Raw genomic sequence first — 25998 nt, 5'->3', positions numbered from 1 at the left:
GCATTAGAAAACTACAGCTAAGCAAACTTTCCAGAGCCACCCTTGAACATTTTCTCTGTTTACCTCTTTCTCATCCTCGTCTATGTGTTTGATCTTGGTGTAGTCTACAGGAAGGTCCCAGCAGTCTGCAGCATCACCCATGCCGTAACAGCGGGAGCCCAGCAGGGCCGCTTGCCTCTGGGGGGACATGGGCTCTAGCGGGGTGAGTACCGAGTCCCCTGCGCCGCCGCCGCACAGACTCTTGCTCATACTCAGGTCCAACGTACCGTTCTCATCAACATCTAGACTGGGGCTCTGGAAGGCGTGCATAGGTATGGGGGTGGGGGAGGTTATGCGTTTATATGTGCAGGTTAAGTGAGGAGAAGTGGAAGCAGGTTGGATGATTATATGATTATGGGGAAGGAGAGGAGGATGCATAGAACATAAGGAAGCAGAGATGAAGAGAAGGACATAAAAAACAGAGAGAGGTTCTGATCAATTAGCAATCAAACATGTTCATCATTAGATGGGCAAAGCAGTGCATGATTTTTCCTATGAAAGTACATGAAAAGTTCTAAAATCTTATAAATACTAACTTATTATTAGAATAAAGTGGTTTAAGCTCCCTTGTAACTTAAATCCCTAATCTTTTTTTGGGCTCAAGACTTTGTACAAAAAAAAAAAAGGAAAAAAAAAAGACGACAACAGACTCTTGCGATGTTGAGTAACAATGTTTGCTAATAAGAAGGTCAACAGAAAGGGAGGTTCATCAGTTCTCAAGGACGACTGCATCCCTGTGCGAAGCCCTCCTCTATGCCTCTCTCTGTCTTTCTCTTCCATTCCACGCCTCCATGCTCTGCGCTTTGCAGTCCGAACTGTGTGCGTGTGTTGGGCATGTGTGAACCTAATGTGAGTGGACATCACAAGGGGAGCAAGGGACAAAGGTTAGGGGTGGGGCTGTGAGCAGTGATGAGCAGAAGCAGGAGCAACTCGAACTAGACTGCTGGAAACCCAAAAATAGAGGTAGAACTCTAAGGTGTTCTGGAACAAAGTGGGCCATGTCCACAAGAGCGAAGCGTCCACATTCCCTACCCACAGCTTAAGTTTCTATTCTAAACTGCACACATTTGTTTGATTTTAAATAAACACTTTAGTTTAGTCCCCTCTATAACGAATATATAAGCCTTTTTCTTAACCAACAAGCCTCTGTATTTTTACACATATTTCTGACCCTGGTCAATACTGAATGTGCCCTTTGCCTAACAAGCCATTGGACTTCATTCCACTGGTCAGGAGCCCAGACAACTTTTGCAGTAATATTCTAATTACTGCAAAAGTTGTCTGGGCTCCTAAAAACATTTTCCAATGAGATTGAACAATAACTGCTGGTTTGAGTGAAGGGAAACTGATGGACTTTTAATTACTTGCCAGAATATTTCAGCAGCCAAAACGCACACACAAAAAATTTATTGAGTTAAAAGCGAAAACCACATGTTGCAATAATTTTAACAAACGGTGACCTCTTATAAGAGCTTACGTTTTAGTCTGGTTAATTGGTAGCCATTCCCTCATTATTTGCCTCTGATCAAATAATGATCAAGAAAAGCTATGAGCTTCCCCCCACCGTTAAAATTTGTACAAACATTGTCCAAACTTAGATCTGGAAAAAAAAAAAAAAAAAAAAAAAAAAAAAAGATACCGACTCCTCAAAACTTCTCCATTCAATCGCACCTAAAGAAAAAGAGCCGTCTCTTTCAGGTTCATCCTTCAGTGGGATGCTCGTGCATGCATTCCTGGATGTTACTGTGCCTTCTTTGCCTCCGACTCCTTCTGCTTATCTCCACTCTACTCCTTGTTTTCCCCACCCCCATTTTCCAGTTTTGTGAGGAGGAAAGCCCGTTCTAATTCTGATTCCAGTTGACAGAGTACCCAAGGGTGGATTCTCCTGGTGTCCAAAGTCAAACTCTGTGATGCACTCTGACTCAAATACATGGGTTGATAGATTTGCAACTGGACATGAATACTGCAATAAATGTGATGCAAAAATAAGGCTGGGGATAACTGTTGAAACAGAGAAAAAACAAAAAAAAACGTGCTGGATGCTGTTCAAGAACTTTAAAAGGTGAGCTGAATAGATCAAGACGCTAAACACAGTACTACTTAATGTCAAATTGAACTTTCAACATTTTTGTGCAGGTCTGTAAAGATTAGAGAGTCAAATTGGAAAGTAATGGCACTTAAACAGGAATACAAGAGAGATAAAAGCAGAGGACAAGCATAAAATGAAGGAGAAGACAGGAAGGACGTTTTGCTGAACAGAGGTCATATTCCTGCAGAGATTCTCACTGGGTGAGGCAGTTACCGATCTTGTTTTTATTAATGTGTGCAGTACGTCAGCCTCTTCTTGTTAGCTGTTTTACTGTGTATCACTGTCAAATTAACATGGCCCACCCCTTCATATCAAATTACCAAAGATAATGTGAGAGGACACTGCATTCCCCCACTCTCATTACTAGCCGACTCTTTCTACTCTTGCCCTCTGGTAACCCTTGACCTTTTCTGGAAAGACGTGGTCTAAAGGGGGTTTGGATGAGGTTTCCCACCAAAGCGAATCCACTGTAATCAAACACTATGGTCTTTACATTTGCTTGGTGCTGGGTGAATTTTGTGTAAGCTTCAGTGTATTAATTTGCAGAAATGATGAAACGTTAATTTTTTTTCTAAACAGGTTGTAAAAAAAAAAAATGCACTGAAGCATTTCTAACATCTACTTTATTTTTTGAACTCCATCAGGGTGTCTAAAACTTTCCCCTGTAGTTAGATATTATATCTTTTATTGTTCTTAGCCACAGGGAAGGATAAGAAAACATATAATTAAAGTGAGACAGGTGTATTCATAAGTCGGAAAATAGCTATTAGGGAAATAGGTTCTGACCTGAACTTGTCCATATCTATATAGAGCAATAATTAGCACTGTGAGAAAAACAACACTGGACAAGGACCCAAGTTGACATTGGTACTACATACCACACAGAAGGATAGTAAAGGAAATTTACTGTTGGAGAAACAAAGAAAAAATAAATATTCCAAAGTCCTAATAACATCCAGAAATGTAAATGTGGATTGTGCCAAAACCCTAGCAGACATTTAATTGAATCTGTGTACTGTGTACATGAGAAGACCTGATTTGGGCTCTTGTGGCAGCAAGTATTTCAGATGGGTTTGGTTTGAAAAAAGGAGTGAATCTATCAGTCTTTATGGTAAAGATTCTGATATGCTGTGACCCTGCTTCTCTCCTGGGAACCTTATTATAGTGTGTGGCATCATGGGCTCTTTGAAGTATCAACTTAGGCAAACATCTGGTGGCCTGCATCACAAAACCTGCTGAAAGACAATAAGCCTTTCAGCAGGAGAAAGATGTGGAATATATCTCCAAAATAACAAAGAAATGATTCACCAGACGCTAAATCGACTGTATTTCATGGTCATCTCAGTCAGAAGCAGTCAAACTTATTTATTTCTATATACTCTGACCATGTAAAATGTTATAGAGAAATTCTGGCGAGTGAAAGCTTTTTGCACATCTTTACCAGTTGTAAGAAGGACCAGTAAAAACTAATATACTGTGGCTGTTTGTTTAAGTTACAGTGGTCTCTGAGCAATCTGAACTGTATCAAGACTGGTGATGAAGTTGAGTATAAAAATTGCGATTCGTGACAAAAGTCACATATTTTCGCAAAATAAATGAACAAAAAATATAAGTGTGTCAAAGTTTTGTATTGCAAACTGATGCTGAACAGTTTGCCTGATTAGAATAACCAAACGTTTTAGCAAGCACAAACAACTCTCACTTGACCGCTCCCACCTTTGATTTACTCTGAGCCAGAGCTTCTCAGGACCTGCTGCCCTGCATATTTTAGATGTTTCTTTGCCTCAACACATCTGATTCAAATGGCGCTTCATTAACAAGCATCTGCTGAACCTCGTGACCTGCTGAGGAGATAATTCAGACAGGCACGTCGAAGCAGAGAAGCATGTCAGTGGGAAGGCCTGGACACGCTCACTGGGGTCGCCAGCAACAAAAGGTTCCCGCGGAAACAACAATCCTGTGCAAAACACAATACGTTTTAGAGCTTCAGCGACAAATCCAATGAAGTGATTGAGAGAAGCAGGCGGATAGACTGGGTGTAGAAAAAAAAATGAACGAGGTGAGAAAACGAGGTGAGAAAAAGGTGTGCGTGCAAGGCTTCATTCAGACTCAGAAAAAGAACAGCGTGAGCCACGAGGTGAGGTGTTGAGATGAAAGAGGAGGAAGGAAAACAGAATCCTCTGAAGTTTCATATTCTGTCCAGAGAGTTTCCTGCTCATCTCGTCCCAAAGCAGGGGGAGGCGGCTGCGGGTGCACACAACGAAATGAGGTGAAACTACAAAAAAAAAAAAAAAAACCCAGTCCTGACTGCTCCAGAGCTTGTCCCGCCGAGTTTATTTTGTCTTGAAAATAAGCTTCTTTTGGCCGTTTTCCTTCCCTGTCCTCATTGTTGTTTTGCTCTGTTCTCTCCTCCTTCGCTGTGACATTTACAAATCTCTCCCCCTGTGCCCCCTTTCTTTCTATCAGTCTTTATTCTTAACTCCCTCGCTCTGATTTTCCAGCAGTCTCCTCTGTCAACATAAGCCAACGTTACACCTCCACTGTGCACTCCCACTCTGGCCTCCATTTTCCAGCTTAGCATCTGGGCACAGATAATACAGGAGCACTGTCACCTTATCTCCTCAGAAGTGACACACCGGACTCACGCCGTGTCAAACGGCGCTTCGTCCCAGCTCCTATCTGATTCCCAGACGGAAAATAAAGAAAGTGCCTGGCGGAGCCCTGAGTGTAAGACACAGCTCTGGGTCGCTCACAAGTCATGTGCACGCTGGTGTGGTTATATGCAACTCAAATCTCCTTATCTTTGTCAGTTTTCTATGCCAGAATTAGCATAATGAAGGAAGGAAAGGGATAATCTGGATGTGGATATTTCTGCACCTGCAGCAGGAGGCCACCGCATTACAGAGGAACTATTCAGTACATCTTGGCAATACTCTTAGAAGTCATATGGGCTTCAGAGTCAAATCAGGAAATGCATCATGATTTCACTACTGAAATTCATTAGAAACACATGTCCATATCCATGAAAAAAAAACAAACTCATTTATTTACTGATTTCAGGAAATAATTTCTCAGTTTCAAAGTAATATGTTGGAGAAAAATGATTTGCTGCAGTGACCCTTGAAAGGAAGAGCCAAACAAGAAGAGAAGTTTCAAAGTAATTTGTTGTAAATGGTGCTTGAAGGCTTACAAGTGTCTCCCTCTTTCCTCAAAATGTGTCCATGGTCAATATGGCCAAACACTGGCTTTTGTTCTGGGACACGGAACTTGTCTCCTTCCCGAGTAGTTTGATCATTGGACATTCCTGTTTAGGCTTGAACAGATGGACGCAGCACATTCAAGCAACCGGAAACCAGATGTGCAACTCTTTTCCAAAGCCGAAACATAAATAAGCCGGATATTCAAATGAACAAACATAAAAAAATACATCTCTCACATATTCCTTCTCTTATTATTGTGGTATTTAGGAAATAGAAACAATTTTAGTAACTAACTGACCTAAAACAGGAGACATCTGGTCTTATTTAACTGTAGACAGTGAGAAAAAAGGTCCATGTGTCTTTATATTTGGTGTAAACTTCTGGTTTCAACTGCATGTTGAATCATGAAAGTTAAAAGCATTGCATTGCAGGGAGTGGGACTGAAAACCTGGGTAGCCAATGGTCTTAAGTGGTCTTAAGAAAAATTGAAATTGAAAAAAAGAGGCTTCGATTTACCAGAGAGCATAAAGATTTGAGACTCATAGACTTTCCATCACAGTGAAGATCTTAACCTCAGTGAAGATCTTTGGGATGTTGCAGGAAAAAACTTGAACAGCAATCCGACTCTCCCGTCATTTCTACAAGATTGTGGCAAAGTAGCAACCGATCACTGAAATAAATGCAGCAACGTCGCAATAGCTTTACAAAACGATGCCACAGTGAATGTGTGTTGCAATCAAAGCTGGAGGTTGGAATATCAGAGTTGTCTTTTTTACAGGGTCATTTTTTTTTCATAGTAATTAATTAAACAAGCACATTTTTGAGTGCATTTAAACCCCGCCCCTCCTTTCTCACCTGTGAACATAAGTCCTGGGGTTTTCCGCCCATGCCGTGGGGCATCTCCCGGCAGCGCGTGGAAAGGTTGAGGATTGCGGTCGCCGCCATGTGGGCAGCTTCCATGTCATGGCTGTAGTCGAAGCTGCTCTTGCTGCACGTGCTGCTGGCGCTGCTGCCCCCTCCACCTCCGCCTCCTCCCGCGCCCCTTCCACCACCCCCACAGCTCAGGCTGCTGTTGCTGCTGCTGGGGGCGTAGGTGCTGGTGGTGCTGCTGGCTGAGCTGGAGTTCTTGCAGTATCGTTTGGCTGCAGGGACACACAATTAAACAACTTTCTTTTTTTTTTTTTTTGCCCATCCTGCAACATTTGACCAAACACAATGACTTTTAATCCAAGTGTAATATAATAAAAGTATGATTCACAGAAAGGTGCAAAACATATGAACAAAATTTCTAAATAAGATGAATTTCAGAAATTAAAACGTCTACAATAATTAACAAATTTTTGTTTGCAAGAAGGCGGTCAAATTCATGTATGAGCAGGAAACGGGCTGTAAAATGATTCCCAGAAGGGACTGTGCTTGGGTTACATGTTGGCCATAATACATGGTAGGTTTGATGCACAACATCTCTGGTTAAAAAGAAGAACCCAACATTCTATTTGACTGAAAGTTAGAACTCAAATTCTTAACAGCAAATTGAAACCCTGCTAAGATCTATATCAGGTTCGTAGTTGATCTTGCCAATATGGATTGTGTGCCCAGGTGGGCCTCATATAGGACAACATTATGAGCCCAGGCCCATTCAGTATCCATCCAATGCTGGGCAAAATCCACAAACACATCTTGGCTGGATTTTCTGTTAGGTTTTGAAGGGTCTTCCTATCCAGTCCTGGGTCATTCTCACAGAAACTTTTACTTAAAACCTAAATCTACCTGCCTTGGAAGATAATCCAGTTTTCCATGTCTCATAGAGGCGTTTGCATATTTTTAACCAAATAATATCTGGGACATTTGCTGGATAGAGCTGAGTATCATCTGCAAAACGATGGAAGTGAGATGATATTGATCAAATAAAGCATGTACAGAGGAAACAGAATCGAACCTAGTCAAGAAACTTTGTAACGTCATAAGTAAAAATGGTATCTATGGTGACAGATCAAATTGTACAAACTAAAATCTGTCAGACAGATATGAGTAAGACCACCTCACAATCACAAATAAATTAAGATCAAGTAAAGATGTTTGGCAAAGTCCTAAAAGTTTTTTTTTTTGTTCAGTTTCAAATTTTTGGGAGATGCAAGTCTTCTTGGACAGAAGCAGAAACTATTCTGAGATCATTCCCTGCATAGATATGTGAAAGAAATCGGACATATTACGAGAATCTCTTTAAAGAGTCTTATGCTGCTTTAAAATAGTACCATCATATCCTTTGGGGGATGTGTCCCTGTGCCCGTGAACTTTGGGTGCAATGGCCCGCTTTCCATACACTTGGTGGTTGTTGCTGCCATCAAAAGCGCTGTAGTCGAAGCTGGTCTTGGAGTACTTCTCCAGTTCCTTGGCCAGGTTGGAGCGGGGCGTGCTGGTGGAGACATTGTTCTTGTAACCATACTGTGGATAGTCCAGTTGTTTGACAAAGCACATAGGCCTGGAAAATAAATGACGAGGGGGTGGAAGTTGGACCGAGGCACTGAACATTGCCCAGGGGGGAGGAGAAGAAACCTGGTTTTTGGTTAAAAAAAAAGAAAAATGTGTGGAATGGAGGGAGGAAGAGAACGAGCAGGCGGCTGTGGGAAAATTAATACATGGAGGATGATAGAAGATGAAAAATGACTGAAGGTGCAGGGCTGTTCTGCTCTTCTTTAAGAAAAAGAAACTGCTTTGAGTATTTTTAAGTAAATGCAATAAAAGAAAAAAAAATTGAATCAAGCATTTCTTTTATTTCTCTTTTATGTGATTTCATCATTTGATGTGCATTTACAGCCTCAATTTAGGCTTGGGAAGAAAACGGTGCCTGATATTCTGTTTGATACGGATATAAAAATTCACAACTACTTATGACTTTTCATCACAGCATTTTCATGTCTATCAAAGACACTCATTCAAAACGCAGGGCCTGAACGACGATGAATGAGGCATATTTTGTTCAAATGAACGTGCAGTCTCTCGGGTGTATTCTCAGGGGACAGCAGAACTTAAACATGAAACAAAAAAGGGGAGACATCAAATCTCAATTACAGGATGTACGAGGAAAAAGAAAGAAAGAAATCCCACATGATATGAGTGTTTTTTTTTTTTTGTTGTTTTTGTTTTTTCTGGGTTTATCTCAGTGCATCATGTCACAACAAATTTCACAGCTTTGTGAAAATTTCAAATCGGACATGAGAAGGAAAGATCTGAGTGAATACTACCTTAAGACTCTGTCAGAGGCTTGGTTGGACTTTGGGCCATTGCAGCTCTGATGCTTCTCTTGGGCTTTTGCCAACTTTTCAGCAGCAGCAATCGGGCATCCAGATAGACTGAAATGAGAAGGGAAATTTAGATTCTACGTAGAGCGAACATAATATAAAATGTTTGGCTTGTTAGAAGTGCTTGTCATCCAGTCTGTCGAGCTGCCGGAGCGACTGACTGTGCATCTGCCTGTCAGCCAGTTTGAAACATCGACTGAAAGCACCTAACTACAGTTCAGGAAGTCTCTGCTTAAAATATGCAGAAATAAAAGATGCAAACTCATTAATTTTCATCACTTTTAACACTTTTGATAACAACGCAGTTGGCAACAGCTTGCATGTTTCTGGTTGAGCAGCTTAAGATAATTCTCGGAATAGATTCTCCCATATGGACAAATCTTAAATTTTTTATATACATTCTGCAGCTTGTTGCCTTCAAAGACCAGGAGTTGACAGAAAAACCCACACATATGGGATATACTGTGCAAACCCTATTTTATAAAGAAGAAAAACTGGTGAAGATTTTATTCTAATTAATATTTTGTACAATTATAATCTGTTCTGCAACATAGTAATTCATATATTTGGAGTAAATAACTATTAGAGAGAATTTTGAGAATTGAAACTGATGGCCAAACTTATGTAAGCAAGGCCCAATAGCATGGTGGAAGATTATCTTTTTAGCAGCATAACTGGTGATAGGTGGGTACCAATACTGGACATGTAAAAGAGGCACCAACAAAGCCTTTATCATTCAGAGCAGAGACAGATCATGCAGCATTTATTTAAGCCAAAATGAAACATCAGCTAACTACAAAACAGTCCCAAAATTAAAAAAAATATATATGTATATTAAAAGAAAGAGAAAAATTATAAATATGCAACATTCCAAGCATTTCTGTCTATGTCGATTCAATTTGTAGCTGTTTTTTTTAAAATTGATATTTTGTGTCTGACCAGAGAAGATGCCACATAAAACATCAAAGGCTTCCACAGCAGAGGACTCGTCTAAAACCAGAGAGGAAAAATACAAGTTCTTAAAGTAGAAAGCTTTGAGTAAGTCTAACAAAAGTAGTGTTTTTAATCTTTTGTTCTTTGGGCCTGTTGTTCATGTTTTGAGAAAGAATTCTTAGGCTTTCATTTTCAATTTAATCTGTTTTCTTAATATTAGTAAGAATATTCGGGGGCTGGGGGAGAGTGTATTTTATGGGCTCTGACGGCAAGTTCTCTTTTGTGTATGTGTATCTGTGGGTGTGTAAGTGAGTTTCGTGTTTCTTTTTGCACTCGTCATACTCCTTCTTGCCACAAGAGGCAGTCAGGTGAAATATGACTTTTGACTGACTTCTAGCAGACAGAACTAGATATTCAGAGGTCAGGATCCAGAGACAAGTCACTTGTCGAGTCCTGCTGTACAGCAAAATCCAAAAATGATGTTTTTCTAAATTTTTCTTAATTTATATGTAACGAAGCACCGCCAGTCTTCTTTTGGTGTGAATGTGCAAGTCGAGTTGATGTTTACCAAACATAAATGTACATGCCGGAAAGATTCTAGAGAGTCTAGCAAATGTATTTACTCCCCTTGAGCTTGTTCTGTGTCTCTTCAATGTGTTTGGATTGGATTTTTGTAATAGATCACCGTCGAAGTGGAACTAGTATGATAAATGGCCGACATTTTAAATGCAAATAAAAGTCTCAAAAATAATTTGTTATACGATTTTATTAAGTGCTATCAGAGTAAAGCAGGTTGAATTCAAATTCATATGTTTTAAAGGATTTTTGTTTAAAACACTACTTTCTTTAGGGTTATTGCATAAAAACCTTAAAGTCTACATGGGTTTGTGGGTGTGACATGCCAAAACGATGGAGAAGGTCAAGGGACATGAGTACTTTTTGCAAGACATTGTGTGACGGGAATGCATTTAGTTAATCTTAGATATATTTTCTTGCTATCACTTCATTTTGCTATCTTTAACCTCTATTATTCTCCATCTTGACTGTCAAATGTGTCGTGTGAAAAAAATTATTTGTGACAATGGCCCGGAGCCAGTTGTCTCCGCGCGCAACCTGCCGTGATGAGCACATGCACGGATGAGATTGTGGAAAAAGTGTGAAGTAGTATGTGGAGGTTTATAGCAGACCTTTCGTGCAGAAGTGAAAGTTTACTGTGCGCGGCTGTGTGGTGCCGCAGTTTGTCACCGAGCTCAGCATGGAGTCACCCGTTCTTGGTCCTCCCAGGTCTGCACCTCTCCTGTCACCCTGGCTGAGTGGCAGCAAGGTGCTAATGGCTGCTGCTATGCCCGAATCCCTGAGCATCTGCTGCGGGTGACACTCTTTTTTTTTTTTTTTTTTTGCTGTCACCTCACCCCCGTCTGACAGCAGCGCCAAGCAGCTATTTCAGTTCCTACCTCCAAACCTGCACCTGATAGATGGCTTTTTTTTTTTTTTTGCCTGGAGCTGATGAATGATTTATGCTGTGGGAAGTGTGACTCGCTGCATTCAAACCAGCCTTAGCCAAATTATGTGATTGTGAAGCAGCTCAAGTGTTTTGATCATTTCTAGCGTCCACACACGCGCACACAGACACAAAACGTTAAAAAGAATGAATTCACTTACAATCAAATCTAAAAAAAAAAAAAAAAAACATTGAAAAAGCAAAAAAATAACTGATGAAATAAAGAATACCTCAAAGAGGGATGATCAAAAATAATCCCACAGGAAAGAAAATGGAGAGAAAAAAAAGGGACAAATACGAGCTTCACACAAGATGAGCTCTTACCTTCTATGAGAGTTTCTGTTGCTATTGACATGGCCGCGTCCCGTGCAGCCAGGCGTAGGACACTTAAGAACATTCTCATACATTGCCACAACTTCGCACAGACAGGAGACAGGAGTGAAAGACAGGGAAGGTTAGGAGCCCTTTACAATCACCCATGAGCGCTATTAGTGTGTGAGGAACCTGGCATTATAAACATCATTAAGAAATGAACCCAAATGACCTCTTTTTCATTTTAATGAACACAAGTTTGAAAGGGCAGGCGAGGTTTCCCACCATATTGCTTCCACTTATCTAGCTCTTTCAAATTAGTATTCATGGAATGAGGGACATTCATGAATAAAAAGATGTCATTTGGGTTTGACAGGACAAAGCCGGTGACAGACAGGAATAGAAGGAAATTTTTTTGGCGCATGCAAACAGCTTACAGTCATGCAAAACGGGAGCCTTAAAATCGATGTTGGGACACAAACAGAGGGGAATGCAGCTTCTTGACTGTGTGCTTTCGTATCATCCATGCCTTGTTAGGGCACAAAGTGCAGTCTCCAATACCGTTTACCGTTAAAACAGTCCATAACGCTCTCACATCACCTCAGCAACTAGCCAATTAGATTAATGATCTATGGATGTCCGAGAGGAGCCGTCAGAGCGCAGCAGGCTTGGGGGAGGAGGAGGAGGAGTCTCCATGCTGGTGGCGTGTGGGGCCAAACCCATCGGCATGAGCTTCATCATTATCGCCCCCTTAAACTTTAACCCCACATCATCCTCCTTCCCCTAAATACTAATTGGTGTTTGGTGCAGGTAATTGGACAAAGCACCCCCCAACTCTCAACATGGCACGAGACAATACATTATGCATATTCCTACTTTGCGCTGGCCTTCTGTTGGGGGACAGGAAGTGTAGCAAAAAATTCAAGCTCTACTCTGAAGAGAAGCCTAAAGTGAATAATATAATGAATCCAAAGACATGTGGCACAGGATGGTTTGAATAATATTTAGGCTGTTTTTGATGTATGCTTGAAAGCTTCATCTCCATAAGAAAAACAATACTCATGGACAGTTTACTTTTCTGATAGTAGCAGTCTGTTACAAGATCTTTCAGCATAAAAATGCCACAGCATTTCTTGTCAAAGTATACAAATGATTTGTAAGCCCTGTAAGAATACCGGTTTATGTGCTAATAAAACAAAAGTTAGCATCTGCTTTTGAAGTTCTTTTTTTTTTTTTTTACAGAGTCTGGGCCCAGCTAGATCCAGTTCAAAATGTAAAATCTAAACCTGTAAAAATAACTTTCTAAAAACAGATTATCCGATTTACAATTCAAGATTCATAAAATCAGTTTTCTTTTGTGGGAAAGCAAAAAAGGGGAGTGGTTTCAATGCTTTTTGTTATTAGGATCATTTAATAATCATAAAAAGCAACCAGTAGCAAACTAGTTAAACCTTAAATAAGTTATTTTACACTTAACGGTAGTTTCAAACAGTGCTTGTCATTTTTGACGACTCATACTGAGTTTGTGTAAACAAAAAAATGTGAAAAATATTGTTAAAATATGGTAATTTCATTTTCATGAATATATGTATTGTTATTCTCCAACTCACTTCCTCCAGTCCATTTGTAATCTAATATGGGTTTAAGTTTTAGGATTTTTATTTTGTGTCTCAAAGTTTACTTGCTTATTGTCTTGTATAAAAAAATCACATTTTATTCAGGATTAACACACTTTCCCATTGGTTATGGGAAAATCACCTTTTAGTCTTTTTCTTTTTTTAGTTTTGATGGATGGAATTTAAAAAAAATGAAGATTTCAAACACTTGATCACAACTGCATCACAAAATGCAGTTTTCTTCTACTAAAAAAAACCCCAAAATGAGCAAATAGTCAGAAAGAAATACTCTGAGATCTAATTTAATCGTCATTTTTCACAAGTATGGTCAAACTGCACTTTGTGATTTCCCAATTACATAAAGTCACTGAATTAATAATACATGCTCCATTCATAACAGAAAATGTCTTAATGGGAAAGAGTAAGAAAGGCTCAACCCTTCAAGCTATCAGATGTAATATATGCTCCTATTTACCTTCAACTGTCCTCTTGATGACTGAAAATGCTAAGTCTTGAATTATTCACTTGGACATGTATATATATATTTTTATTATTTGTAGGAGGAAGAACAGAAGAAGTAGGTGTTTTGATGACCCTGCTCAGAGTTTTACTAAAAGGCAGACTGACAGTAGTGGTGGACAGCGGATGTCTATTCATGACCTTTCCAAGTTCTGCTTAAAATCTCCTGGTTCAGGATACCTGCTCTGAGTCATTTTGCAGTTTGTTTGGGGCCAAAAACCACACTTGTGTGTGGTCTAGCTCTTTCATATTATCTGTTTTTTTAAAACTTTTTTTTTTTTTTTTACTTATGTCTGGGTCATGGCACATCCTAACTTAATTTTCATTCCGTCGTTAATGAAAAATACACACGAGACTAGATGAGTGCGCAGGGTGAAAGAGACTGAATCAGCACGCTGAATGCTCTAAAGGGAAAACTCATTTTTCATTCAAGGCTAATGTTTATTGCCACCTCTCTTGATCTGTGGCTTACAGATATGAGACTGCCGCCCTATTCAACAGAATTCAATTGAGCGAGGAACACAAATAAATGAACAGGGTTTATGCCATGGATGACTGAAGCACGCTCAGTGTTATCAAGGTCTGCGAGCATTTTCGAGTTTCAAGAAAATGAAAAAATTATGACTCTATTAACAGGAAAAAAAAGCTCCAGAAATGAACGGAGAGCAAACTGTTTAACCTTTCTTTCCCCTCAGACATGCGCTGACATGCAGTGAGAAAACACACAACCCTCAACAGGACTCCATTCACAATGAGGAAGTGGGATTATCTTATTCTCTCCGTCGCTGTCAGTCAGTGCAGCTGTGTCAAGCAGGCCAGTGAATCTGTAACCGACAGCCCTCGACTGTCCTGCCAATTACCAAAACCTCATTTCCCACCTCATCAACGACGGCACCCTTAGCAGACAGTCAGAAAACAAAACCACGACCCCGTGCAAAATGCCGGAGGAAGCTTGGTGCAGCTGCAACCCATCCGACCTCTCACAATAAAACAGGTACACACCGACGTAGCACCAGACATGGCGGCAAGCACAGAGCACATGCTGATTGCTGAACATCAAAGAACAGGGAGGACACTGGCTGAGACCGACTGCTACATGTAGCTGATTTACTCACTTTCTGGCGGCACTCTGTCTTTGTGCGGACAGCCCGACAGGCTGCGGTGGTGGGGGTACAGGCCCGTCACGTGACCCGTTCCGTCACAGCCCGGCGTCGGACATCGGCTCTCCTTCTTGTCTGCGCGGGAAACATCTGTGGGCAGAAAGCTTCGTGACAGACTTGGAAAGTGTTGGAATGCTTCCATGCTACCATCTCAATGATCATTTGTGGATTCATCACAATGTGAAAGTCTTAAATGTTTGCAGTTGAGTTTTGTTTGTCGTGTCGACTTGTAAGCAAGATGGTTATGCAGAGACCAGTGAAGAGCTGGTCACTGGAGCCTCTGTTCTGTATCTGTTTTAGAGCTGAACGTCGTCCTTACACCTTCTTCAGGTGTCTGAACTCCTGCCATCAGAAAAACACATTGAAAGCAAAAACACCAGTCTGCCACATAACAGTCAACCTCAAGATAGTGAGATGCCAACCTGCTGTCAATATTATGTGTTTTTCATATTGCTTGAAACTATTGGGTTCACAAAATGACAGTTAATTACTCTAAAAAAACTGTTTTACAAATATTTTAGACATTGAGACAGAGTTCAAAAATGTATTTTAATTCTGGTCAGTGTTTCTCCAGCTAGAATCACACTCTCTGAAAACGTATGGGTTTTTTATACTAACTAAGCAAAGGATAATCATGACTAAATAAAAGCGGCAACCAGACCTAACATTACAGATGTTACTGGGTAACGTGTGAAATTTCTGCAGTAGTAAGAATACAAATATATGGTAAAAGTAAAAATATATAACCAAAGATTAATGCTTAGAAGAGAACGGGAATGATTTAGGCAACTTGTGCTGCCGGTGTGTTTAGTTTTTGATTCTAGGACTGTTACACAAGACGTCTTTATTTTTACATTCTAAAGATGAATAATTTCTAAAGACGCAATTTTTGCTTAAGCATAATGCTGCACATCCTTTACTGAGAAAGAGAAGTACAGTTTTCAAATCAATACCGTTCCACTTGTTCAAATTTAACAAATATGCCCATGCCTAATGTGGAGTCTTAAAAAGACAGAAAACCTCAAGAGTTTCTTTTCAAGTTTGTCTTTCCATTAATTGGAAGGCGCTGAAAGTTTGTACTCAGCTCGATACCAATACAATAGTAAGCAAGCAAGTGACCTCATAGGTGCCAAAGACGAATGCCAAGTGCATGGATGAGATTTCTAACAGCAACTGCATTTTATTATATAGTGTCTGTATGAACTCGGTTTAAATTCAACATATTTTACAAGGATCTTTAATAATAAAAAAAAAGGTCCCCACTTTGGTGACAACAACCAAATAAAGTCCATCCTGGACCCGGCTCTATTGTGGTTTAATGTTTTTAATATGTGCCATTTTTCTACAAACTGGATTCCAAAAAAGTTGGGACACTAAACAAATTGTGAATAAAAACTGAATGCATTGATGTGGAGATGGCAAATGTCAATATTTTATTCGTAATAGAACATAGATGGCAGATCAAAAGTTTAATTTAAAATGTTAAAATGTAACATTTGAAAGGAAAAATATGTTGATTCAAAATTTCATAGTGTCTACAAATCCCAAAAAAGTTGGGACAAGTAGCAATAAGTGGCTGGAAAAAGGAAATTGAACATATAACAAAGAGCTGGAAGACCAATTAACACTAATTAGGTCAATTGACAACATGATTGGGTATAAAAAAAGCTTCTAAGAGTGTCAGTGTCTCTCTGAAGCCAAGATGGTAAGAGGATCAACAATTCCACCATTGTTGCGGAGAAAGATAGTGCAGCAATACCAGAATGGTGTTACCCAGAGTAAAATAGCAAAGACTTTTAAGTTATCATCATCAACCGTGCATAACATCATCAAAAGATTCAGAGAATCTGGAACAATCTCTGTGTGTAAGGGTCAAGGCCGTAAAACTCTACTGGAGGCTGATGATCTCTGGGCCCTTAAACGTCACTGCACCTCAAACAGGAATGCCACTGTCAAGGAAATAACAGCATGGGCTCAGGAATACTTCCAGAAAGCATTGCCAGTGAACACAATTCACCGTGCCATCGACCACTGCCAGCTGAAACTCTACAGTGCAAAGAGGAAGCCATTTCTAAGCAAGCTCCACAAGCTCAGCCGTTTGCACTGGGCCAGGAGTCATTTAAAATGGAGCGAGGCAAAATGGAGGACTGTTCTGTGGTCAGATGAGTCTCGATTTGAAGTTCTTTATGGAACACTGGGACGCCATGTCATCCGGACCAGAGAGGACAAGGATAACCCAAGTTGTTATCAACGCTCCGTTAAGAAGCCTGCATCACTGATGGTATGGGGCTGCATGAGTGCTGGTGGTCTGGGCAGCTTGCATGTCTGGAAAGGCACCATTAATGCAGAGAACTATGTTCAGGTTGTAGAACAACATATGCTCCCATCTAGACGTCATCTCTTTCAGGGAAGACCTTGCATTTTTCAACAAGATAATGCCAGACCACATTCTGCAGCAATCACAACATCATGGCTACGGAGGAGAAGGATCCGGGTACTGAAATGGCCAGCCTGCAGACCAGTTCTCTATATGTTCTCACATATAGAGAACATTTAGCGCATCATAAAGAGGAAGGTGCGACAAAGAAGGCCCAAGACGATTGAACAGTTAGAGGCCTGTGTTAGACATGAATGGGAGAGCATTCCTATTTCTAAACTTGAGAAACTGGTCTCCTCTGTCCCCAAACATCTGCTGAGTGTTGTAAGAAGGAGAGATGCCATGCAGTGGTAAAAATGGCCTTGTCCCAACTTTTTTGGGATTTGTTGACGTTATGAAATTTTGAAACATATTTTTCCCTTAAAATAATACATTCTCTCAGTTTAAACTTTTGATCTGTGATTTGTGTTCTATTGCGAATAAAATATTAGATGTTGGCACCTCCACATCATAGTTTTTATTCACAATTTGTTTAGTGTCCCAACTTTTTTGGAATCCGGTTTGTAGACTTTANTGGATTCCAAAAAAGTTGGGACACTAAACAAATTGTGAATAAAAACTGAATGCATTGATGTGGAGATGGCAAATGTCAATATTTTATTCGTAATACAACATAGATGGCAGATCAAAAGTTTAATTTAAAATGTTAAAATGTAACATTTTAAAGGAAAAATATGTTGATTCAAAATTTCACAGTGTCTACAAATCCCAAAAAAGTTGGGACAAGTAGCAATAAGTGGCTGGAAAAAGGAAATTGAACATATAACAAACAGCTGGAAGACCAATTAACACTAATTAGGTCAATTGGCAACATGATTGGGTATAAAAAAAGCTTCTTAGAGTGTCAGTGGGTGCGTTCACACTGCAGCCTGAAGTGACCCAATTCCGATTTTTTGGCAATTCCGATTTTTTTGCCAGGGCCGTTCACATTGCCAATAAATGCGACCTGTATACATTCTGCAGTGTAAACGGGCAAACGACCTGAAAGTGTACCGCATGCGCAGTAGAGGGCGCAATAGCGTCAGCGTTCTGAGTGTTCTGCCAACTGCCATAAAAAGAAGAAGTGCTCAGTGTTTGCGGAAGTAGACATGGAGGCTAACGGCGGAGCTTAGCTTACATATTTGAAGTTGTTGTCCGGCCAGAGCAGAATATTAACAACTTAATCCTCATATAATTCATCATGGCTGTTGTTTTTCTTCCCACTTGCGCATATCAGGACGCAGAATAGTGAGATTTGTTGAGAATCAGTGACGTTCAGTTCGGATGAATGCGGCCTCAACGTTAGGTCGCATTTGAATCGGATATGTGTCGGATATGGGTCACATTCGAAAAAGAATCCGACCTGTGCTGTTCACACTGCCATGAAAAGATCGGATACAGGTCGCATTACGTCAAAAAAATCAGAATTGAGTCACTTCAGGCTGCAGTGTGAACGCTCTCTGAAGCCAAGATGGTAAGAGGATCAACAATTCCACCATTGTTGCGGAGAAAGATACTGAAGCAATACCAGAATGGTGTTACCCAGCGTAAAATAGAAGACTTTTAAGTTATCATCATCAACCGTACACAACATCATCAAATGATTCAGAGAATCTGGAACAATCACTGTGTGTAAGGGTCAAGGCCGTAAAACTCTACTGGAAGCTGATGATCTCCGGGCCCTTAAACGTCACTGCACCTCAAACAGGAATGCCACTGTCAAGGAAATAACAGCATGAGCTCAGGAATACTTCCAGAAAGCATTGCCAGTGAACATAATCCACCGTGCCATCCGCCGCTGCCAGCTGAAACTCTACAGTGCAAAGAGGAAGCCATTTCTAAGCAAGCTCCACAAGCTCCGTTTGCACTGGGCCAGGAGTCATTTAAAATGGAGTGAGGCAAAATGGAAGATTGTTCTGTGGTCAGATGAGTCACGATTTGAAGTTCTTTATGGAAGACTAGGACGGCATCTCACCCGGACCAGAGAGGACAAGGATAACCCAAGTTGTTATCAACACTCCGTTCAGAAGCCTGCATCACTGATGGTATAGGGCTGCATGAGTGCTGGTGGCCTGGGCAGCTTGCATGTCTGGAAAGGCACCATTAATGTAGAGAACTATGTTCAGGTTCTAGAACAACATATACTCCCATCTAGACGTCATCTCTTTCAGGGAGGACCCTGCATTTTTCAACAAGATAATGCCAGACCACATTCTGCAGCAATCACAACATCATGGCTACGCAGGAGAAGGATCCGGGTACTGAAATGGCCAGCCTGCAGTCCAGATCTTTCACCTATAGAGAACACACAGTGGTAAAAAATGGCCTTGTCCCAACTTTTTTGGGATTTGTTGACATCATGAAATTTTTAAATAGCATATTTTTCCTTAAAAAAATACATTCTCTCAGTTTAAACTTTTGATCTGTGATTTGTGTTCTATTGTGAATAAAATATTAGATGTTGGCACCTCCACATCATTGTGTTCAGTTTTTATTCACAATTTGTTTAGTGTCCCAACTTTTTTGGAATCCGGTTTGTAGACTTTACTGTGTTGACAGAACTACGGGCAGGAGCCTGTGACAGCCACCGGAAAAGTAAAGACAGGTAACCCTGAGTAACCTTCTATCTAATGGAGGACATTTTCTCATCATTTGAAGCAATCTAAGTGCAGAGAGATGTGGAGGTAGGAATCAGCAGGAATCAAACACCTCGTCTTGGTGAACAAATTCTATCCTCCATGATACTCGCTCCTTCATAGCAGGCTGCATCAGAGGCTAGCTTCAGAATTTGTGAAAGTAGACGACATGCCCGTTTCCAGGCCGGAAAACCCGTGGGATGAACTTGGGTGGAGCCAGATTGAAAAATGCTATTTTTACAAAAAAAAAAAAAAATCGTTTTAAAATCAATCACCCCTACATTCCAAATTGATCCTGGTTATCAAACAGTACAGTCAGCTCAGGTAATTATCCAAAGTAATTTAAAAAAGTTTCCAAGGAAATCCAGTGGACTACATGAAGTCATTGACTTGCAGCATTCACTCCTCCTGGACGGGCACATATAGCAACAGCAGAAAATCTCCTGCATTGTGTTATTGACTTTGCAGCGATCCCTCATACTGAGCAAGCATGTAGCAACAGTGGAGAGGAAAGCGTGACTGCGTATTTGAGAAGACGGAGCAAAATGCACAGAAAATACACACTAAATGATGTAAGATTATTTTCTATGTTCATGCAAGTAAAAAGTTAATAGCAGGAGAGGGAGACAGTCTGATGAAAAGTCTACTAAAATCATAACTGCAAATCAAGTATAATCTGTTAGACTTTCTAAGGGGTAAAATTAAAGCTTTGAAACTCAAAAGCAATTTTTATCGGGCCCTAACATCATTTCGAATGTTTTCTTTAGCAAATCTGCCTTTATGAGCACGAGTTGTGTTGTGGAGGAAAAGGGATTTCAGGATTTCAGTCAGGATTGAAATATAGCAGAAAATATAGAAGAAATCTCAAACTGTTCTGACATTCTACAAAGAAAATATTTTTTGATATTTTAAATGTTTCATTATTTTTGTCCAAGAAAAAACAAACAACAACAAAAAAAAAACATTAGCTTTTTGAGTGCCAAGCACACTTGAAACCAAATTATTTTTCTTGACCTTCGAATCCGCTTTTTTATGTCTTTCTTCGACATTTATTTCTGCATTCATGTGTGGAGCCAGAATGAAATGATTAAAACAAAGACATGCATTAATTGCTTTACTGAATTAAAATCTCTGTTTTCTTTTCCGCTCTATTTTCACACCAAAAGCACTTTTTGAGACATTCTCCTCCACAAAAGAAACAAGATTGTCTTTCCCCCCCTGAATCCTGCATCTTATATTTCCTTGCAACTAGATCAGATATGGTTCCAACCAAAATGCACTTAGCTGTGCTGATTATTTATTTCATGTTCTGAATGGAATTACAGAAATAAATGTAATTTTTAATGATATTTCAATATACTCTATGGAAATGTTGACGTAACAAGGGGAGGAACGATACACAGTTCTTTCATGTCTTAGACCATTTTCTAACTCACTTCACGTGAACAGACATAAGCCCCTCAGTTGGGTTGCGGTGTTAAAATCATTCGAGTGAAGGGAAGAGTTTGGAAACGGCAAAACTGAGAGGTGGCATAGGGCACACGTAATCATACATTTACAAATGAGTCACCAACATAAATTCCATGTCCCATTCATCAGAAAAGAAGCACCTCATTATCCTTTGGGGCCATCATCCATCTATGCCACATTAGGCCCATGTGAGTTGGGATAAAACTGCAATGTCATGTCTGGCTCTTTTGTCTGGCACCAACACAATCAGGAAGCAAAGTTTCATGTTGATAGGGAACTTGAGCTGCAAGTAAAATGCAGTTTCTTTTGTATAATGGCTTCATTATACAATGTTTGCTGTTAATGTTTCAGCAGCACATTGGAAATAATTCTCCATTTCCATACATGTGAGTGCAAGCAGACGTGATGCTCATGCATCTCGCCTGCATCGCTTCTATTGTGGAGAGCGGAGGCAGCCAAGTGGAAGGCATATTAGAAAGCAGGGGATATTGATTGTGGCTGGGGACGGGCTGTGCTTTGCATAGCAAATGGCCCCCATTACCATACCATCTCTAGATAATTAATGTGCAGTCAGTGGGCCTGTCGTTCGTTATCGGTCATTTTGATACTGTTCAATTTTCATCTCAACCTCATGCTTCTTTTAGGGAGCCTTGCTCCTCCGCTAGTTTTTATAAATCACACACCGAAACCCTGGTCAACGAGTGTCTGTTACTATCTTGCCCGGGGAAAGATGCTTATCGCCTTGCAGCCGTCTTGCATCCTCTCATTATACCAACATTATCCAGGCACAAAGGCCAGGGAAGACTCTTGAAATTAGCATTTGTGTGGCATTTAAGTAGCAATATAAACCTGCTGTGAGTTGTGTGGCATTTGAGGTGTAATATCATCCCGCTGTGAATTGCCATGCTCTTATTTGTTGCTCTCATCTGATATCATCCATACAGGTGACAATAACTTATCCACGTCGGTCTGTGTATTACTGGTGCAAATGATGAGAAGAATAAAGAAGTGATGATCTGTATTTTCCTTAGCGTTGTGCTGTTAAGACTTGTACTGCAGATCCTAAAAACAGAGGACCCTTGTTTCATGGTTTTTTCACCCAATCTGTTTGCCTATAGGTTTAAAAATAGGCTGCTTTACCCTGAGCTGCATCACAGGGATGAGATTTGCGGTCCTAACAGGCCATGCAGATTGCCATTACTTATGGCTGACAAGCCTACCCTCTGATGTTTCCATACTGGCCTATTTTACAATATAAGCTGCTGCTGCTGCTCACGCTGGTGCCGAGATTCGAATTTCCAAATTGGCTGAAAAAAAAAAAAAAAAAAAAAAAAAAAAAAGCTTGTCCCGAGGTTATACTGAGGTTCCCGGAATGCACACGTGTTTGTCTGGTTTCTTCTGCAGAGGAAATGAAATGCAGAATACTGAAAAAGCTAATATTTTACCTGAGCCTGTCAAATGAGAAAAGCCCTACTGTTGTTTGTAGAAATGCTTTTTGCAGTATAAAACAAAACACGGATCTTGACCTTTGGTTTTTTGGAGCATCTTATTTTTTATGCTTTCTTTAGCCTATAAGATGGATTATTTGGACTGAATTAACTCTTAGTTGAGTAAAAATAAAGCATTTTTCTACAGATAATTAGTTAATCACTCAAAATATATATTTTCAGCAACTGTTACTTTATTTTCATATATAAAGCCACCTGTAGACTCAGATGATGATCTGACACAAAATTATAGACATTGATATTTTATTTGATCTAAAATAATTCAAAAATATTCATCCTAAAGTTCAACAATGAATGTTCATTAAGCCAATATTCTAAAGGTGAAAATTCTTTCGCTTGAAATTATCCTGTTTAAAATAAAATAAATCTACAAAACAGAGCTTTTCAGAATTTCAGAAGACCATCAAAATATTTGTCATTTGAAAGTCAAACTTAGATTTTTGTAAAAAAAAAATGTATTACTGAAATTCTTTTTATCAGCTTAATGTCCAATACCTTCAGTAATGAGTGAAGCAGAACTTTAGAGCAGCAAGTAGACAATAATTATTGCATGCAATTAACAGGAACCTACTGGGAAGGCGTAAATAATGCTTTTAAATAAATTACTGTTTTTAATAAATCATAAGACTAGTTAGATTGTGACAAAAACATGAGACTGGGTTACAAACATGAATCAGTTCTAATGGAATCCACTTACCTTTATGGAAGAAAGGCTTCTTCATGCCATCAGGAAGCCGGGCTTTGCGCTCAACGCTGTAGCCGTGACGTGGGCCGTGCTCTTCATGGGTGTACCTCACCCCGTCTCTTCTGGCTGCGTCAGCAGCCATTTTATCCCGCATTGCTTTGGCACGCTCCGACTCTAGTGCAATAGCTTTCTCTAGCAGGGACAGATTCCCCTTTGTCATGTCAAACACTTCCTCCGATCGGTCCGACGTCACCGAGGCCGTGTCCTCGTCAAAGTCCCGGTGGCTGTTGGTGTGATATCGCTCATCGTGTGCACAGCTAGAGAAGGCCTTGGAGCGTGGGCTCAGCTGCTCCTCAAGCTTCATGAGATTGTCCATGTCAGAATAGTTCCTATCAAGAGTCCGTCTGTCGTCTTGGCTGCTGTGGTAATCTCCATAGCCGTGATGCTGGGGTTGCTGATTGGGGTCCCCGCACGAATAGTGATTTTGCTGAGTTGGGCCATTTCGTTCGTTGGGCTTTGTTTCACTAAGTTTTCGAGCCAAGTCGAAGCACTGGTTCCTTAGGCACTCCAGACTGCTTAAACACACTTCCTCATCACTGTTTTCTATTTGTCCGTTACTGGAGGTCCTAATTTGACCTCCGTTGTGTGCGTTTCCACCGTTGTGAGTACAGTCAGTATCATCCCCGATGCCGGACGTTCTGTTCTCAAACTCCTGTCCGTCTAAGCTGTCGGACAGAACCGCACCATGACCCTGTGCCAGCAGTTTGAGAGAGTCCACCGTTTCTCGAACCACATCGCTGTCAACGTCCAAACTCAGATCTTCTCGTTGTGTTTCATCCCCTTCCTCCTCCTCTTCTTCCTCATCCTCTTCCTCCTCTTCGTCATCTTCCTCTTCATCCTCCTCCTCCTCTTCCTCGTCGTCTTCTTCCTCCTCTTCCTCCTCCTCATCATCTTCAGCACTGTGGGACGAGTTGCTGTTCATCTCAGACTCTGTCATGGCGCGATTGGCGGCGTCTTCTGCGATCTTCCCCAAGTTAAGGAGGGACTTGGCCACGAGCTCGTCATAGTTTTCATACTCATCGTTGTTGTTGTCATCCTTCTCTGTCGCAGGACCGGATTTTCCGACACCGCCGCCTCCACCATTGTCTTCGTCCCCCTCACCAGTGCTCATCTGATCTTCCTCTGTTGGGAAGAAAGAACAAGCATCTTGTAATTCCATTTCCGTCATTCTATTTTACAGCTAAATCGGATTTCTGGGCTTGGACCATCTAAATTGGATAAGGAACTCTTTGCTTCCCCTTAATAATTTACTTTGAGAGTCTTAGCAGCTTGTGTTCTGAATTGTGAATCACCACAGGAAGTTAAATGCAGTAGTTTAGGAAAGTTCCAGGCAAAGATGCTCTATGAATCATGTTTTCACAGTAGGCCCCTGATTCTTTCTGCGCCATTCAGTGCTGTGCAAAAGTATTGACTCATTTCATGGGAAAAAATGACTTCCAGCGAGGCAAGGATGTTGTAGTCTTTTAAATGGCATTGATCAATATTTGTTTAAGGTTTTTGGAAGTTTTTGACAGTTTCTTTAGACTTAAGTGATTTACTGACTCAATCATACTTTATTCTTAATTACACAGATTAAAATGTATTTATATCAAAAGATCTAAATCTTGTTTCATTGTGAAAACAGTTTCCTCATCACAATATCTCAAGATAACTACTTTTAATCGGTGAGAATTAAAAATAGAAACTTCAAGTTGACATTTGAAGTTTGCATAAACTTTAAATAATGGCTGTTTTTGAAGTTCATATAAAGTGTGATTATGTTGTTTTAGAGTATTAAAAGTAAAACAAGTCTTCTTAAGTAGTATAGATGGGAGAAACCTTAATTAAAATGCTACAGTTAAAAGTTTTAAAGTCATCCTAACAGTGTTCCTGGCCAGTTTTTACAACAACATTTAATATTTGTTACAGTTTAAACATTTAAAAGTATTCTATACACGTGACTTCATCTAATAAAAGGTAGATGAATCAGAGATGGGTTGGTACAACAGAAATGTCTTATATTCCATACTCTTTCCTTTTTTCCCATAAAACTTAAAATAGATTTTGCACACTATGTAGTTATCCCATTGAACACACAATCCAACTGGAACTTGAGACATGCCTATTCAGTCTATTATTTTCTATTGAAAATGTAAATTCAGAGTCATGTCGTGGTGTTCAAACGGTAACATGATGAACTTCAGTCAGCAGCTATTTATCCCTTGCTTGTAAAGTTCTTTATTTTCATTAAATCATCAGTATCTTTAGAATTCCTTTCAGTGCCTAATTGATTCTGGCAGACTGCAAAGGTTACTGAACCTCTTCTGTCAGTAATTTCAAGCACTCACTCCTGGAGCACTTCCAATCTCTCCTTTCACGTTTCCGCCCTGTGCCGTCGAGAGCACATTGCTCATATTGGCGCCACATTTGCCTTTTGCATTCCTGTAGAGAAAACGCACCCGGAGGTCCCCAATAACATGTAGAAGCAAAAGGAACAAAAGTTTGCATCACCTTTGGTAACTTCAAAACCAGGGGAAAAAAAAAAAAAAGATATTAATGAAAAAATATTTTTT

The 25998-nt window shown here is 40.1% G+C and overlaps 1 protein-coding gene across 8 annotated transcripts in view; it reads right to left on the bottom strand.

Moving 5' to 3' along the window:
* Nucleotides 1–25998, bottom strand: part of myt1lb (myelin transcription factor 1-like, b) — a 136685-nt gene that overhangs the window by 12813 nt on the left and 97874 nt on the right. For 4 of the 8 annotated variants that reach the window (XM_016661971.1, XM_016661965.1, XM_016661987.1 and 1 more), the window contains exons 6-12: nucleotides 23399–24568; nucleotides 14627–14761; nucleotides 11389–11479; nucleotides 8574–8681; nucleotides 7584–7810; nucleotides 6184–6470; nucleotides 64–294 (exon numbers count right to left, since the gene is read on the bottom strand). In XM_016661971.1, the coding sequence (XP_016517457.1) occupies nucleotides 64–294; nucleotides 6184–6470; nucleotides 7584–7810; nucleotides 8574–8681; nucleotides 11389–11479; nucleotides 14627–14761; nucleotides 23399–24568 (2249 nt within the window). The remainder of the gene's footprint in view (nucleotides 1–63; nucleotides 295–6183; nucleotides 6471–7583; nucleotides 7811–8573; nucleotides 8682–11388; nucleotides 11480–14626; nucleotides 14762–23398; nucleotides 24569–25998) is intronic. The other 4 variants (XM_016661990.1, XM_016661996.1, XM_016662000.1 and 1 more) reach the window with 3 other exon arrangements.

Source organism: Poecilia formosa, unplaced genomic scaffold (assembly GCF_000485575.1).
Source record: "Poecilia formosa unplaced genomic scaffold, Poecilia_formosa-5.1.2 Scaffold8, whole genome shotgun sequence".
Taxonomy (NCBI): Eukaryota; Metazoa; Chordata; class Actinopteri; order Cyprinodontiformes; family Poeciliidae; genus Poecilia; species Poecilia formosa.
This window is presented reverse-complemented; position numbering and strand designations above follow the sequence as displayed.